Raw genomic sequence first — 18,433 nt, forward strand, 5'->3', positions numbered from 1 at the left:
CCTGCTCGCCTCCCTACCTCTGAGGAAGTACAGTTCCCGCTCAGCCCAGTCAAAACTGTTCGCTGCTCTGGCACCCCAATGGTGGAACAAACTCCCTCACGACGCCAGGTCAGCGGAGTCAATCACCACCTTCCGGAGACACCTGAAACCCCACCTCTTTAAGGAATACCTAGGATAGGATAAAGTAATCCTTTTAACCCCCCCCCCCCCCTTAAAAGATTTAGATGCACTATTGTAAAGTGGTTGTTCCACTGGATATCAAGGTGAATGCACCAATTTGTAAGTCGCTCTGGATAAGAGCGTCTGCTAAATGACTTAAATGTAAATGTAATGTGCGGGGGTACAGGTTAGTCGAGGTAATTTGTACATATAGGTAGGGGTAAAGTGACTATGCATAGATAAACAGCGAGTAGCAGCAGTGTAAAATACAAATAGTCCGGTTGGTCATTTCATTAAATTGTTCAGCAGTCTTATGGCTTGGAGCTAGAAGCTGTTAACTTCTTGAGTATAGGGGGCGACATTTTCGTTTTTGGCTAAAAAACGTACCCATTTGAAACTGCCTATTTCTCAGCCCCCGAAACTAGAATATGCATATAAGTGTCAGATTAGGATAGAAAACACTCTGAAGTTTCCAAAACTGTAAAAACTGTCTGTGAGTTAAACAGAACTGCTATTGCAGGATAAAACCTGAGGAAAATCCAACCAGGAAGTGGCCCTGTTTGAGACCTCTCTGTTCCCATGCATACCTATTGCCCATTGAAAGGGATATCAACCAGACTTCTTTTTCTATGTCTTCCCTAGGGTGTCAACAGCCTTTAGACATAGTTGCAGGCTTTTATTTTGAAGGATGAGCGTGAACGACCACATTGCGTAAGTGGATAGGTGGGGGCTCTCCGAGTGATTTTTGCGCAAAAGTGAAAGACAGCCATTGTTTCTCTCGGTCCTAGTGAAAAGCCAACTGTCCCGGTTGATATATTATCGAATAGATATTTGAAAAACACCCTGAAGATGGATTATAAACAACGTTTGACATGTTTCTGTGGACATTATGGATATAATTTGGAATTTTTTCCGGCATTGTCGCGAACGCTCTTTCCGGTGAATTCCTGGGCATAACGCAACAAACAAACTGAGATATTTGGATATAAAAAATATCTTTATGGAACAAAAGGAACATTTGCTGTCTAACTGGGAGTCTCGTGAGTGAAACCATCCAAAGATCAAAGGTAAACGATTATTTTGATTGCTTTTCTGATTTTTGTGACCAAGTTTCCTGACGCTAGGTGTTCTTATTGTTTGTATTGCTTGCGCTGTAAAGCATAATTGCAAAATCTGAGACGACAGATGGATTAACAAAAGGCTAAGCTGTGTTTTGCAATATTGCACTTGTGATTTCATGAAATTATATTTTATTATATACCGTTCGCGCTAGGCTAGGCTATGCTAGTCAGCGTTTCTGATGACAATTATCCCGGATCCGGGATGGGTGGTTCAGAAAGGTTAAGGAGCCTTTTGGACATAGACTTGGCATTCCGGTACCGTTTGCCATGCGGTAGCAGAGAGAACAGTCTATGACTTGGGTGACTAGAGTTTTTGAAAAATGTTTGGGCCTTACTCTGACACCGTCATATATATCCCCATATGTTTTAAGATGACCACAATCAATCCTGTCCTAAGAACTCTAAGGCTTTGTGCCACAATGACTACCGCCCTGTAGCACTCACTTCTGTAATAATGAAGCACTTTGAGATGCTGGTTATGGCACACATTAACTCCACCATCTCAGCCACCCTAGACCCACTCCAATTTGCATACCCTCCCAACAGATCCATAGACAACGCAATCTCAATTGCTCTCCACACTGCACTCACCCACCTAGATAAGAGGAATGCCTATGTGAGAATGCGGTTCATTGACTACAGCTCAGCGTTCAACACTATTGTCCCCTCCAAGCTCGTCACCACGCTGAGGAATCTGGGTCTGAACACCTCCCTCTGCAACTGGATCCTGGACTGGCATGGCAACATCACCTCCACCACGCTGACCCTTAACACAGGGGCCCGACAGGGGGGTGCTTAGTCCCCTCCTGTACTCCCTGTTCGCCCACGACTGTGTGGCCACACACGACTCCAACACCATTTTCACGTTCGCTGACGACACCGGCGGTAGGCCTGATCACCAGCGACGATGAGTCAGCCTACAGGGAGGGGTTCAGTGACCTGGCAGTGTGGTGCCGGAGCAACAACCTCTCCTTCAACGTTAGCAAGACCAAGGAGCTGATCGTGGACTACAGGAGCAGGTATTGTTGTTTGCTGTTTTCTTCTGTCTTTTCCTTTTTTCTCTTTAGTTCATTCTCTTGGTTTTTGATGCATTGGGGGTTCTTGGGGGTGGGGATTTTATTTATTTTTTTCTTCGGGGGGGGGGGGGGGGGGGGCTGTGGGAGGGGTCTCAAATGGTTGAGGGACAGCTATTGGGGAACTGTGGGGGGATCTTGGAGGGTTCGGGTTTCACAAGATTGTGATCATGAAAAAGGAAACTATGACATATTTTATATCACTATCATGCACACGCACCCTCACACATAAGGATGGCTCTGTTGCGGAAAGACTGATACATGTTTGATAGTGTCTTGATGCTATATTGTTTGTACTTCATGTTCTGATACTTCAATGTTACCCCTTCCTTGTGTTTTTTGTAATAAATAATACTTTTTTTTAAATTAAAAGCTGTCAAACAAGGCATTTGTATGGGCAGAGGCTAATGAGTTAAGGTTAAGGGAGATTATCGAACACATACGCAGTTACACTACTGTCAAACCTAGGGACCAAGACAAAGATCGGGTAGTAAGGATCCATGTGGATGGAATGGGTTCGGAAACTAGACTGGTAAATAAGGAAGGAGGGCTAATAGCACTCTGGTCTTGAACCATAGGGTCGGTAATGCAGAAATATGTTCTGCCAGAGCAGGAATTTTCAGTGCAGGCTGTCTCATTACTGGAAAAGGATAATATAACTGGCGGGAGGTATGCCGATCATAGTACACGCTCAGAGCAGTGTGCACAGGAAGTTGAAGTAAGAAACGGTGGAGGGCACCAGAACCACAAACATGCGATGGGGTAGATGGGAGAATATCCTGTTTGAACCACATTTGCAGTTTGCGTATGGTGATTGGCCGGAGAAGCAGGCTAAGGTGGATGAGCCAGAGATAGAGTGGGAACTGTATACCAATGGCTCCCAAAAGGGGACTGATACAGGGGCCTACTGGGCTTACATATTAAAACACCAGGAGAAAAAGGTGACGCAAAGGCAAGGTACAGCCCAGGCAGACGAGGTAAGATCAATACTGGAAGGCCTACTGGAGGCTGAGAAGTGTAGGATACAGCGGGTACGCTTAATAACGGAGAGTGACTACTGTGTGAGGGCACTAAAGGATGATCTGGGGATTTGGGAAGAAAATGGTTATGAGGTTGCTAAGGGTAAAGAAGTGGCATACAGGGGGTCATGGGAGAAAATAGCATAACTCATTACAAAAATGGTCACTCACAAAAAAAGTCACACCACATATTGAGAAGGTAATAGAGAGGTTGACATGTTGGCCCAAATGAGAGGTGTAATTGTTGTTGGGGGACAGAGCTGGGAAAAGGCATAAATGTCCCGGATAACTGTATGGAACAGTTGGTTATCGGGGTGCAAACAGAGATTGGGCATGCCGGTATAAAAGGAACTTGGATACGACTGGTAAAGGTGGGGTACAGGGCTGAGAGACGCTGCAGCCAGCATAGAAAGGAGGAGGCGGAAATAGCGGCAGCAGAGCCAGAGCCTGGTAGAATGCCAGAGTAGATTACAGAAGGACATGACATTCTACATGAGCTTCCTCCCACCCCGTCCTTTGATGTCCTGCTGGAGGTCGATTTAGTCCAACAAAGAATGTGACTTAGGGGGGGGGGGGGGGGGGTCTAACATGGACCAGTTGTAATATCGTTCTCAAGGGAATGATTGTGTAAGCAGGTTGTTCTGTAAAATGTGGCATTAAATAAACTGTGTGGGGTGGGGGGGTGGTAGTGACTGGGAAAATTCCATATCAGGGGAAAATGCTAGTATGATATGAATATGACGTAACCGGGTTGTGGGGAGGAGTTTATAAGGGAGCCATAACGGTATATACGTTTTTGTTCACATCCCTTTTGCAATTTCTGCAGAGATTCTGTTTTTTGGGGCATTTTTGCTATACATTCTATTGCTGTATTTTGTTTGTTAGAGTCGGAGCATGTTAACTTTTTCTGTATTTTTCTAAGATATCAGTTAGAGAGGTAAGCTTCCGCTTTTTACTCATATAATTAGTATTTTTCTTTAGGAGGAACAGGATTGGATTTCCTCTAGGTTTGGAGCTAGGGTAATCATAGGATAAGTAGAATCTTTGTTAAGGGCTTTGGGGGACGGCAAGATGGCGCCGACAGAGATGGTCGCCTCGCTTCGAGTCCTTAGGAAACTATGTAGGATTTTGTTTTTTTATGTATTATTTCTTACATTGTTAGCCCAGTATTAAGCGTTTTACATACAGCCGGGAAGAACTATTGGATACAAGAGCGACATAAATTTCTCAACGGCCCTCAAAGAACTTCACTGGACTCTATGTAAACTGGAAACCATATTTCCTGAGGATGCATTTATTGTTGCTGGGGATTTTAACAAAGCTAATTTGAGAACAAGGCTACCTATATTCTACCAGCACATTGACTGTAGCACCCGTGCGGGCAATACACTGGACCACTGCTACTCTAACTTAATCGATGCATACAAGGCCCTCCTTGACTGTGTGAGTGAGTTTATAAGGAAGTTTCTACCGGTCTGTGTAAAATTATAAAAATCTAAAAGTAAATAAATCAACTATGGCGAGAGCACTAGCCTCTGCTATATGGACACATTGATACATTGTGATCCATTGGCGGCTAAATAAATGAGAGCATAGAACTCAGATGCAGCAGTAGGCCTATAACTTCCATAATCAACTAAGTAAAATACATAGGCCTAAAAGCTAACAAATACAAACAGAAGAAAATATTTTGATAAATTCTTTCAATCACATTAATCTCTCTTCTCTGCCTGTCTAACTCCCTTTCGTTCTGTTTTGACATGAGCTATTGCTACTGAAGTATCAAATCATCACAGGGTTTGGCCTGAAGCTGTCGCTAACGAACTTGCAACATTGTATCAACTAGCCTATTCCGGGCCCTTAAAAGTTTCCTGCTTCAGTGAGTTCGGAACAGAAAGCAGTTTTTTTATGTCTCCACTGGATATATGGGATCATCAGATCATGATATTTTGCTATTTCACACTGAGGCTTGGTGATTAGGCCAGGAGTGTTGGAAAGATTTTTCAAATATTGAGGAACTATCATTCGCAATGGATGGTAAAACAAAACAGACTTTGTTGACTTGTGTGAGGCGAAGAGAAAATTTGTGGTGTACGTGGTGAGTTAACTTCTCTGGGATATGTGGGACGCTAACGTCCAACGGTGTGCTTTCGCCGTAAATCCTATTTGAAATCAGACAAGTTGGCTGGATTCACAACAAGTGTAGCTTTAATATGGTGTATTTCATGTGTGATTTCATGAAAGTTAGATTTTTATAGTAATTTATTTGAATTTGGCACTCTGCATTTTTACTGGCTTTTGGCCAAGTGGGACGTTAGCGTCCCACATATCCCAGAGAAGTTAAGATAGTAATGCGATTTTAGGAGGGATAAGAGAATCTATCTCCTATAAACTGTGCATAAGTAGCCACGCCCTGAGTGAGGTCAGAAGAGCGTGTCAGTGTGATGGAACCACCCTTTTTGACCAGAATGCTTAAAAGGACTGGCTAAGAATTAACATATCAGACCAGGAAACGTGAAGCGAAGGCTATGTTTGAAATGGTTGAAACTCTGAACCTCAACACGAAATGAAGAAATAAACTCACCTTCCTTTAGTCCAGAGACGAAGAGTTGAAACTCATGTCCATCGTGGTCTGAATCCTGAATACCAACACAAGGAGGAAGAGGCGAGAAGCTCACCTCAGACAATCACTGGGACAGCTGATTAGCTGTCTTAAATCAAATATCGAGAAAAGCAAATGTAAGTGAGACTATCCTACTACGCTCATCACCAATCTTCCAGAGTGAACGTCAGCAGAAGACAGGAAAGGGGAGACCCCTTTCGGACAATCAGAGCCATACGACTGAATGGACAACATTCCGAAGACGGGCTTTTCCGACAGAGATACAACTCACATGTAAAAACATTCATGATTTCTTATTCCAAATGGGCGGTGGTTCGTATGCAAACTAAACTCAGCAAAAAAAGAAACAGCCTTTTTTCAGGACCCTGTCTTTCAAAGATAATTCGTAAAAATCCAAATAACTTCACAGATCTTCATTGTAAAGGGTTTAAACACTGTTTCCCATGCTTGTTCAATGAATCATACACAATTAATGAGCATGCACCTGTGGAACGGTTGTTAAGACACTAACAGCTTACAGATGGTAGGCAATTAAGGTCACAGTTATGAAAACTTAGGACACTAAAGAGGCCTTTCTACTGACTGAAAAACACAAAAAGAAAGATGCCCAGGGTCCCAGCTCATCTGCGTGAATGTGACTTAGGCATGCTGCAAGGAGGCATTAGGACTGCAGATGTGGCTAGGGCAATACATTGCAATGTCCGTACTGTGAGAGGCCTAAGACAGTGCTACAGGGAGACAGGACAGGCAGCTGATCGTCCTCGCAGTGGCAGACCACGTGTAACAACATCTGCACAGGATCGGTACATCCAAACATCACACCTGCGGGACAGGTACAGGATGGCAACAGCAACTGCCCGAGTTACACGAGGAACGCACAATCCCTCCATCAGTGCTCAGAATGTCCGCAATAGGCTGAGAGAGGCTGGACTGAGGGCTTGTAGGCCTGTTGTAAGGTAGGTCCTCACCAGACATCACTGGCAACAACGTCGCCTATGGGCACAAACCCACCGTCGCTGGACCAGACAGGACTGGCAAAGAGTGCTCTTCTCTGACGAGTCTCGGTTTTGTCTCACCAAGGGTGATGGTCGGATTCGCGTTTATCGTCGAAGTAATGAGCGTTACACCGAGGCCTGTACTCTGGAGCGGGATAGATTTGGAGGTGGAGGGTCCGTCATGGTCTGGGGCAGTGTGTCACAGCATCATCGGACTGAGCTTGATGTCATTGCAGGCAATCTCAACGCTGTGCGTTACAGGGAAGACATCCTCCTCCCTCATGAGGTACCCTTCCTGCAGGCTCATCCTGACATGACCCTCCAGGATGACAATGCCACCAGCCATACTGCTCGTCCTGTGCGTGATTTCCTGCAAGACAGAAATGTCAGTGTTCTGCCATGGCCAGTGAAGAGCACGGATCTCAATCCCATTGAGCAGATCTGTAACCTGCTGGATTGGAGGGTGAGTGCTAGGGCCATTCCCCCCAGAAATGTCCGGGAACTTGCAGCTGCCTTGGTGTTACTTTTGATTTTGAAAGTTGCCTTGGTGTTACTTTTGATTTTGAAAGACTCCCCCAACCCCTTTGTTCAGGGACACATTATTCAATTTCTGTTAGTCACATATCTGTGGAACTTGTTACATTTATGTCTCAGTTGTTGAATCTTATGTTCATACAAATATTTACACATGTTAAGTTTGCTGAAAATAAACGCAGTCGACAGTGAGAGGACGTTTCTTTTTTTGCTGAGTTTATATGATTAACGTTACTGAGAATAATTCTGAAATGTCTTGACGATAAGTGTGCCTTTTTCTCTCTCAATCGCTCTTCCCCCCTCACCATCTATGTTGTAACAAGCGTATTCTGTCAGTCCACTAGGGACCTTTGTCTCATGTGAAGGGTGTATGTGTATTCTGTGTTATTATTTAGTTAGCTAGAAAATAAATAATTAAACCAATTTGTGTAGTACGGAATAAAAAGCAAGGCTGGGATTTTTGCAGATCCAAGGTTGTGATCATTCAGAATTAGTATTTGATAAGAGGTAATGATTAATAAGATGACTATTCATTGACGAAATAGGTAAAGACCTTAGAGTTCAATTGGGGAGATGGTAACTCCAAACAACTTCATCCATGGTGCCCCAAATCCTAATGAGTTAATTGTTACATGACTAATTGAATCAGTCATCAGATAGGATGATGAAGGATAGTAAATGATGAAGGATAGTAAAGTCACGACACTACATATGCATTCTGGAGATGCACCATATCTTCGCCACACCCCCCTCTTCTTCATGATGCAACATTTTAAATTATACTCGAGACGCATTATCTTCACACATATTTTAGACACTTTTCACTGACAGTCACAACTCAATCAGCTAGACCTATTGCCACACTACCCAAATTGCAGGGTTCCCAAACATTTGTGATTTGAAAAAAATCCACAGCTATTTATTTTAAAGCCAATGATCCTCTGTGGCGAAGTACTTTGAATGATTTTATTTAGACAGGAGTAACTATATAATGTTGGCAAATCATCAATTTACTTTAGGGCAATCCAGCATCTTAACAGTGCACTGTGCACCCGCCAACTTTCCTTTCCAATTCGCAAGAGGCTGACACCAGAGATCTGTATATAAAATGAGATGCTCATCTCTCAACCCTAACAACGGGAGTCTTTGTCCTAAAGGCGGGAAGGCAGGCGACAAGCTTAGGTCTGCATATTATTCCCATAGAAACGCATTGGGCTTACACTGGACAGATTTTCACGAGTGAGCCCTCTCGCTTCGCCTCTTCCTCTCTGCTGAAACTATATCACCGGAGAAAGCATCAAGCGAGCGAAACACCCCCCCCTATATGTAGCCCATGTATCTGATGCTGTCTGGCCAGAAATAGTATGACCAGTGGCGGACGTTTATACACTTAGGTTGGAGTCAATTAAACTCATTTTTCAACCACTCCACAAATTTATTGTTAACAAACTATAGTTTTGGCAAGTCGGTTAGGACACCTACTTTGTGCATGACACAAGTAATTTTTCCAACAATTGTTTACAGACAGATTATTTCACTTATAATTCACTGTATCACAATTCCAGTGGGTCAGAAGTTTACATACACTAAGTTGACTGTGCCTTTAAACAGCTTGGAAAATTCCAGAAAATGATGTCATAGCTTTAGAAGCTTCTGATAGGCTAATTGACATAATTTGATTCAATTGGAGGTGTACCTGTGGATGTATTTCAAGGCCTACCTTCAAACTCAGTGCCTCTTTGCTTGTCATCATGGGAAAATCGAAATAAATCAGCCAAGACCTCAGAAAGAAAATTGTAGACCTCCACAAGTCTGGTTCATTCTTGGGAGCAATTTCCAAACGCCTGAAGGTACCAGGTTCATCTGTACAAACAATAGTACGCAAGTATAAACACCATGGGACCACGCAGCCGTCATACCTCTCAGGAAGGAAACACGTTCTGTCTCCTAGAGTTGAACGTACTTTGGTGCGAAAAGTGCAAATCAATCCCAGAACAGCAAAGGACCTTGTGAAGATGCTGGAGGAAACCGGTACAAAAGTATCTATATCCACAGTAAAACAAGTCCTATATCGACATAACCTGAAAGGCCGCTTGGCAAGGAAGAAGCCACTGCTCCAAACTGCCATAAAAAAGCCAGACTACGGTTTGCAACTGTACATAGGGACAAACATTGTACTTTTTGGAGAAATGTTCTCTGGTCTGATGAAACAAAAATAGAACTGTTTGGCCATATTGACCATCATTATGTTTGGAGGAAAAAGGGGGAAGCTTCCAAGCCGAAGAGCACCATCCCAACCGTGAAGCACGGGGGTGGCAGCATCATTTTGTGGGGGTGTTTTGCTGCAGGAGGGACTGGTGCGCTTCACAAAATAGATGGCATCACGAGGATGAAAATTATGTGGATATATTGAAGCAACATCTCAGTCAGGAAGTCAAGGCATTGGAGTTGCCATCACAAAGCCCTGACCTCAATCTTATAGAAAATGTGTGGGCAGAACAGAAAAAGCTAAATACTAATTGAGTTTATGTAAACTTCTGACCCACTGGGAATGTGATGAAAGAAATAAAAGCTGAAATAAATCATTCTCTACTATTATTCTGCCATTTCACATTCTTAAAATAAAGTGGTGATCCGAACTGACGTAAAACAGGGAATTTTTACTAGGATTAAATGTCAGGAATTGTGAAAAACTGAGTTAAAATGTATTTGGCTAAGGTGTATGTAAACTTCCGACTTCAACTGTACATGGTCTACATATGGTGACACAGGGGCGCTGTTTCGCGTGCTTTGGATGCTTTAACTGTGATTGATGAGTCTTTGTCAGCGCACGTCTCAGTCAAATAAATGAAAAATAATTTAGTTGGAAGAGCAAGGAGGTACGGTAGGGCGGGCCAGACCCCCTAAGGCCTGCCCATAACGCTGGCCTTGCCCCGTTCAAAGGCCCTGTTCAAAGGCACACATACACAATCCAAGTCTCATTTGTCTCAAGGCTTAAAAAAAATCCATATTTAACCTATCTCCTCCCCTTCATCTACAGTCGTGGCCAAAAGTTTTGAGAATGACACAAATATTAATTTGTTAACGATGTGTTGGTACCATTCTTTATTTATGGCTGTGTTCTTAAGCAAAATTGTGAGTGAGCCCACTCCCTTGGCTGAGAAGCAACCCCACACATGGTTGGTCTCAGGATCCTTTACTGTTGGCATGACACAGGACTGATGGTAGCGCTCACCTCATCTTCTCCGGACAAGCCAGACAATCCCCTTTCCGGATGCCCCAATCGGAAAGGGGATTCATCAGAGAAAATGACTTCACCCCAGTCCTCAGCAGTCCAATCCCTGTACCTTTTGCAGAATATCAGTCTGTCCCTGATGTTTTTCCAGGAGAGAAGTGGCTTCTTTGCTGCTCTTCTTGACACCAGAACATCCTCCAAGTCTTTGCCTCACAATGCGTGCAGATGCACTCACACCTGCCTGCTGCCATTCCTGAGCAAGCTCTGTACTGGTGGTGCGCAGCTGAACCAATCCCGCAGCTGAATCAACTTTTTTGGGCACCCTGAAGCTTTCTTCACAACAATTGAACCGCTCTTCTTGAAGTTCTTGATGATCTGATACATTTTTGATTTAGGTGCAATCTTACTGGCAGCAATATCCTTGCCTGTGAAGCCCTTTTTGTGCAAAGCAATGATGACGGCATGTGTTTCCTTGCAGGTAACCATGATTGACAGAGGAAGAACAATGATTCCAAGTACCACCCTCCTTTTGAAGCTTCCATTCTGTTATTCGAACTCAATCAGCATGACAGAGTGATCTCCAACCTTGTCCTCGTCAACACTCACACCTGTGTTAACGAGAGAATCATTGACATGTCAGCTTGTCCTTTTGTGGCAGGGCTGAAATGCTGTGGAAATGTTTTTTGGGGACTCAGTTAATTTGCATGGCAACGAGGGACTTTGCAAATAATTACAATTCATCTGATTACTCTTCATAACATTCTGGAGTATATGCAAATTGCCATCATACAAACTGAGGTAGCAGACTTTGTGAAAATGTATATTTGTGTAATTCTCAAAACTTTTGGCCACGACTGTACAATGATGAAATGGATTTAGCAAGTGACATCAATAAGGGATCATAGCGTTCACCTGGTCAGTCTATGTCATGGAAAGAGCAGGTGTTGTTGTTTTGCACACAGTGAATATCTTTCTATTATGCGTGGGAATACTTTGTAACAGATTTCCAAAATTTAAATTACTTGGAGCTGATTTGCTGGTGTTTTTAGTCCATCTCCAACAATATACATTTTTTTCCCAAGAAAAGCACTTTTTGGAATCAGGAAACATGTGGGGGAATAAAAGCACGCAAAGTTGGTACTCCGTATGCAGTTATACATTGCTTATTGGTCGTGTGTGGTGCACTGTTGGAAAATTTGTTGCATATATTTTATACAATTATAAATACAGCATCAAAATGTGGAAAATCTGACTTCCCCCTTGCTGATTATTGTCCGCAGCTGGCTCTGATCATAGTGTACTGAGACAGACGGGGAGAGTGAGCTCGAACCCTCAACCTTCTGGCCCGTTAGCCCTGTGTGGCATCGAATGTGCCATAAAACCATGCTGAAGTGGTAATCAATAGCCAAGTTTATAAAACACAGGGTTGCTAAAGTTATTTATAGTGGGAATAATGAGGACATTTTATGAGGGAGGTGTGCAAATGTTGGACGTCCCTACCCAGATAGCACTGACCGTTCATTAATAGCATAGTAGCTAGCTAGCCAGCATGCGTTTCAAACAGACAAAAATAGGGCATTCCTTGTTATGCTTAATAAAGGGTGGAATTACGGCACTCATCCACAGCGATCCTATGCTCATCCATGCTTCTGGCCTACACTTCACTCACAAACCTTTAATTAAATCAATCCTAGCTACCAATTATATAAACCAAATCTTCTCATATTAAAAAAGAATAAATTCAGCTACACAGAAATGTAGTATAAAAACAAATGACGTCCTCTGCATGTCTCAGCTATAGCCAGTTAGGAAGCAGAAAAAGCATATCCAGAAAAATACAAGGCCGAGGCATAATGTCTCATTATTATTATTTTTTACCTGCTGATAAAAATCAATGTCAACATAGGCTTTCAAAAAATACAGTACAACATTGTATTCAAAGTTTATATATAAAAAAATATATAATTGAACAAAAATGCAAACACTTCAACTACTCACAATAAAGATGTTCTCAGCATACAAGGCAATCAACAACTATAAAATACAATGCAAGCATTCACAACACAATTTCAGAAAAATATGATATATACACAATTCAGGTCACCGACTTGAATTCAATCTATCATCAATTTGTCCTGGTATTTTAAGCATTCAATCATTTTTTCCCTGCTGGGTGACAGCTGTCAACACACAGCTGAGAATGGGTCTGAGGCATGTCTCTTTACCAGAAACTGCATTCCACCAAAAGGTGGTCATCACTGGTAGATGCATCCATTTCAAACATGGTGTTGAGGGAAATCAATATCCCAGGCCTTTCCACATTATCCTCTCAACCACCAAGGACATTTAGGCCATTTCAAGGTCAACCGATGTATCCATGTTCATCATCTTGCTGGGAGTTACTTGGCAAGAGTCCTAGAACATAAAGAAAAAAAGACACAGAATTAACTCCAAATGTGTTTGCTAAGTGTCCAATGGTGCTTTACTACAATGCCTTTCAACACAGACCAAGAGTTTCTTTCAAATATGCCGAGACTGGATAATGAACTTACCGCTTGAGACGAAGAGGCCTTGCTGACTTTAGGAGGCTGTGCGCTTGAGTCTGAATCCAGCTCAGGGACATCTAGCTCAATATCCATTACATCATCCAAGTCAACCTCATATCTAAATGACACATGAAACAAATACTAACTGCATTACAAACATGACTTGGTTTGAGTAAGATGTCTGACACAAAGGGGTTGTCTTTCACGAAGAATATACAGTGCATTTGGAAATCATTTCAGACCCCTTGACTTTTTCCACTTTGTTAAGGTACAGCCTTATTCTAATAAAATAGCATTTTTTCCTCCCTCAATCTACACACACCCCATAATGACAAAGCAAAAACAGTTTAGAAAATGTATAAAAAAAAAAAAACTGTAAACTCACATAAGTAGTCAGACCCTTTACTCAGTACTTTATTGAAGCACCTTTGGCAGCGATTACAGCCTCAAGTCTTCTTGGGTATGACGCTAAAAGCTTGGCACACCTGTATTTGGGGAATTTCTCCCATTCCTCTCCGCAGATGCTCTCAAGCTCTATCAGGTTGGATGAGGAGAGTTGCTGAACAGCAATTTCCAGGTCCCTCCAGAGATGTTCGACCGGGTTCAAGTCCAGGCTCTGGCTGGGCCACTCAAGGACATTCAGAGACGTGTCCTGAAGCCACTCCTGCGTTGTCTTGGCTGTGTTCTTAGTGTGCTTCCCTGCCACCGAAAAACATCCTCACAGCATGCTGCTGCCAACACCATTGCTTCACCAATAGGGATGGTGCAAGGTTTCCTCCAGAAGTTAAGCTTGGCATTCAGGCCAAATAGTTCAATCTTGGTTTCATCAGACCAGAGAATCTTGTTTCCCAAGTCTTTAGGTGCCTTTAGGCAAACTCCAACCGGCTGTCATGTGCCTTTTACTGAGGAGTGGCTTCCGTCTGGTCACTCTACCATAAAGGCCTGATTGGTGGAGTGCTGCAGAGGTTGTCCTTCTGGAAGGTTCTCCCATCTCCACATAGGAACTCTAGAGCTCTGTCAGAATGACCATCGGGTTCTTGGTCACCTCCCTGATTGCTTAGTTTGGCCGGGCAGTCAGCTCTTGGAAGTCTTGGTGGTTCCAAACTTATCCCATTTAAGAATGATGGAGGCCACTGTGTTCCCTGACACAATCCTGTCTCAGAGCTCCACGGACAATACCTTCGACCTCATGGCTTTTTGCTCTGACATGCATTGTGAACTGTGGGACCTTATATAGCCAGGTGTGTGCCTTTCCAATTAATGTCCAATCACAATAAATTCACCACAGCTGGACTCCAATCAAGTTGTAGAAATCAATGGAAACAGGATGCACCAGAGCTCAATTTCGAGTCCCATAGCAAAGGCTCTGAATACTTATGTAAATAAGGTATTGTTTTTTTAATTTTAAATAAATGAGAAAATGTATAAAAACCTGTTTTCGCTTTGTCATTATGGGGTATTGTGTGTAGAAGTATTAAAAAAATTAAAAAAATAAGGCTGTAACGGAACAAAATGGGGGTCTGAATACTTCCCTTAGGCACTCTACCGTGAGACTAGAGAGATACATTTCATTGACATGTCTTTAACACACTTCCAAATCCAACTTCAGGAGAACAACTTGTGCTTGTAATTTATGCACAAGAGTTGGGGCACAATTCTATTAGAATAGAACATCATTTCTGTCAATCCATCATCTCAAGTTGCAAGTACAGTATGTCAACATTTAGAGATGGTTTTAAATTCCAGGATATTTGAGGGGGTTACATGGCCTGCAGCTCACTGCCTTCCTGGGCTGGGGGGTCCCACGCGTGAATCTTCACCTTCCACAATTTAATCTGCTGGTCCCATGAGCGCCGGCTGTATTTCTTAAACTTGTTAGGAGTTTTAGGATGAACTCCTGGCTGTCTCAAGTGCCTAACAAAACAATGGACAACAAATTGTTTAATACTAACTTCTGATCTAATAGGGTGGTACGTAGCCTAACACAATAATTTAATCTAAGCATTCACCCTGTATTTGACTCACTTGGGTACTTCCTTTATGTATCTGTCATAGGCGAGTGTGTTCTTCCCATATGTGATCTGTTTCTGCCTCCTCATCAGGACTTCCTCATCATCCTCCATGACCTCACCAGGGACTGGAGAGTCTCTGGAATCTGAGCTGAAGAGACAGGATACAGATTAATGAATGAAATGCAATAATGGATGTAGCCTGAGTGTAGAGGTCTGCGTGGGACTGATTTCTTCATCCCGCATTTTCCATACCACATTCTGCCCCCTTTCTGTCTGACTCCCACCCGCTACGGCAAGAATTGTTCCCAAACCCAACAGCAGTCCCGCAATGTTATTTTAGGCATATGTGACGCAGCTCATTTGCCAGCAACGGTCCCAGCAATTTTGCGTCTTAAAGGCAATATCAAATGCTCAAAAACAACTTAAAATAGGTTTAATTACCAGAGATTCTCACATGGCCCATTATATTAGGCTAACTGTACTACTGGGCTATATTCAGCAAATAAACTAGATTAAGTACATTTCCTTGGAAAGATAACTGCCCCTGTACTTCTCTGTGAATGCATAGGCTATTCAATTGAGGCCACATGCACACCTGATCTCACAGATATGGCTACTGAACTTGAAGTAACAAGAAAGATGACACTTGCTACGTTGTGCATATAGGATATAGCCTACCTTTTAGGAAGATGATTTGCTGACAAGAGACAAATAAAAGGGTAATCAATACTTATTGAAAATGAAAAGGTACAAATCTCACTCACCATAGTAGCCCAACCTATTCACGCATTGTGCCTTTTGAATGATGATTAAATGTTTTGAGTGCACCTTAACTTACGTTGGTTGAGTGCCGTCCACTTCTTTGCATTATCAATATTTATTTAGACACTAGTAAACTACAGCAGTCATATTTAACTTAACTGCCACATGATTATCTGCCCATGTAGGCAGCCTACTCTATTTCAATGAGACCACACATAGGCACACTTGAACTTTCATGCCCAACTATGAGGTAGGTTACTGCAGTTGAGGCAGCAAATAATGAATAATGCGAAAAATACGTGTTTTTAATACAATAGGTAGGCTAACACATACAGGCAGAAAAATGACAGTTTCCAAATAATCTGAGACAAAAATATTTTCATCCCAAAGTCATGTGCCCGACAGCCCGCTGCCGCAGCATGAAAAGCGCAGCTCGTGCCGCCCTGATCTGTCGGGACCCGCGGGAATGCAGAACTCTAGCCGAGTGACAGCCTGTGCCATCAAGCCAACTCCTTGTCACGCCAAACATTGTCTGTTGGCTTGAAAATTAACCACAGAGTTGGCAAGAGGACAAACAGATCTGGGACCAGGCTAGCATGCTAAATTCAGAGTAGAAGACATCATTATTCAAACAAACCTCCCTGAAGAATTATTCCGTTCCCTTGGACCAAACTCTGTTGCCAGTGTCCTCCTCCTGTAACTAAAAGAAACAATACCATAACACAATTGAAAGATTTTAGTCATATGCATGTACAAAGGGAAAATCTGCAGGGACTGCTGACCGTTGCATATCACAACAGACGCTTGAGCACATTTCGTCAGTCTCCACTTCACTCTCCCAGTCCATGCATCTGGGAACAGGACCTTCACTTTCAGGAGTGGTAAAACTGAAAGAAGAATGACATGCATCATTAATTATGAGTATTATTATAATTATGTACACATTTGAGTATACAGTCCATTCGTAAAGTATTCAGACCCAGTCACTTTTCCCACAGTTTGTTATGTTAAAGCCATATTATAAAATGCCCCCCCCCCTCAATATCCCAAAATGACAACGCGAAAAACAAGCATTTTTTGCAAATGTATTAACAATAAAAAAAAATCTTAAATACCTTATTTACATAAGTATTTAGACCCTTTGCTATGAGACTCGAAATTAAGCTCAGGTGCATCCTGTTTCTATTAACAATCCTTGAGATGTGCCTACCAAATACATTCTGCAGAATTGAAGGTCCCCAAGAACACCGTGGCCTCCATCATTCTTAAATGGAAGAAGTTTGAAACCACCAAGACTCTTCCTAGAGCTGCCTACCCGGCCAAACTGATATACCAAGGGAAAAGGGCCTTGGTCAGGGAGGTACCAAGAACCCGATGGTCACTAACAGAGTGCCAGAATTCCTCTGTGGAGATAAGAGAACGTTCCAGAAGGACAACATTTCTGCAGCACTCCACCAATCAGGCCTTTATGGTTGGAGTGGCCAGGCGGAAGCCACTCCACAGTAAAAGGCACAACAGCCCGCTTGGAGTTTGTCAAAAGGCATCTAAAGACTCTCAGACCATGAGAAACAAGATTCTCTGGTCTGATGAAACCAACCAAGAATGAACTCTTTGGCTGAATGCCAAGCATCACATCTGGATGAAAACAGGCACCACTCATCCATGAGTTAATGAGTTAAATTAATTACTTAAAAATCATACAATGTGATTTTCTGGATTTTTGTTACAGACCTGCTGGAGGTCATTTTGCAGGGCTCTGGCAGTGCTCCTCCTGCTCAAAGGCGGAGGTAGCGGTCCTGCTGCTGGGTTGTTGCCCTCCTACGGCCTCCTCCATGTCTCCTGATGTACTGGCCTGTCTCCTGGTAGCGCCTCCATGCTCTGGACACTACGCTGACAGACACAGCAAACCTTCTTGCCACAGCTCGCATTGATGTGACATCCTGGATGAGCTGCACTACCTGAGCCACTTGTGTGGGTTGTAGACTCCGTCTCGTGCTACCACTAGAGTGAGAGCACCGCCAGCATTCAAAAGTGACCAAAACATCAGCCAGGAAGCATAGGAACTGAGAAGTGGTCTGTGGTCACCACCTGCAGAATCACTCCTTTATTGGGGGTGTCTGGCTAATTGCCTATAATTTCCACCTTTTGTCTATTCCATTTGCACAACAGCATGTGAAATGTATTGTCAATCAGTGTTGCTTCCTAAGTGGACAGTTTGATTTCACAGAAGTGTGATTGACTTGGAGTTACATTGTGTTGTTTAAGTGTTCCCTTTATTTTTTTGAGCAGTGTATATACACACACACACACACACACTGAGATCATGAGACACTTAAATAAAGTCCACCTGTGTG

General features: G+C 42.9%; 1 protein-coding gene across 1 annotated transcript in view; it reads right to left on the minus strand.

The window, feature by feature from the left end:
* Positions 1-13,105: 13,105 nt before the first annotated feature.
* The window catches only part of LOC120047097, a 30,968-nt gene continuing 25,640 nt past the window's right edge, over positions 13,106-18,433 (minus strand). The window contains exons 3-9 of the mRNA XM_038992638.1: positions 17,466-17,482; positions 16,862-16,966; positions 16,717-16,779; positions 15,331-15,465; positions 15,070-15,219; positions 13,312-13,423; positions 13,106-13,174 (exon numbers count right to left, since the gene is read on the minus strand). Of these exons, the coding sequence (XP_038848566.1) occupies positions 13,106-13,174; positions 13,312-13,423; positions 15,070-15,219; positions 15,331-15,465; positions 16,717-16,779; positions 16,862-16,966; positions 17,466-17,482 (651 nt within the window). The remainder of the gene's footprint in view (positions 13,175-13,311; positions 13,424-15,069; positions 15,220-15,330; positions 15,466-16,716; positions 16,780-16,861; positions 16,967-17,465; positions 17,483-18,433) is intronic.

The sequence above is a fragment of the Salvelinus namaycush genome, chromosome 5, assembly GCF_016432855.1.
Source record: "Salvelinus namaycush isolate Seneca chromosome 5, SaNama_1.0, whole genome shotgun sequence".
In the NCBI taxonomy this organism is placed as follows: Eukaryota; Metazoa; Chordata; class Actinopteri; order Salmoniformes; family Salmonidae; genus Salvelinus; species Salvelinus namaycush.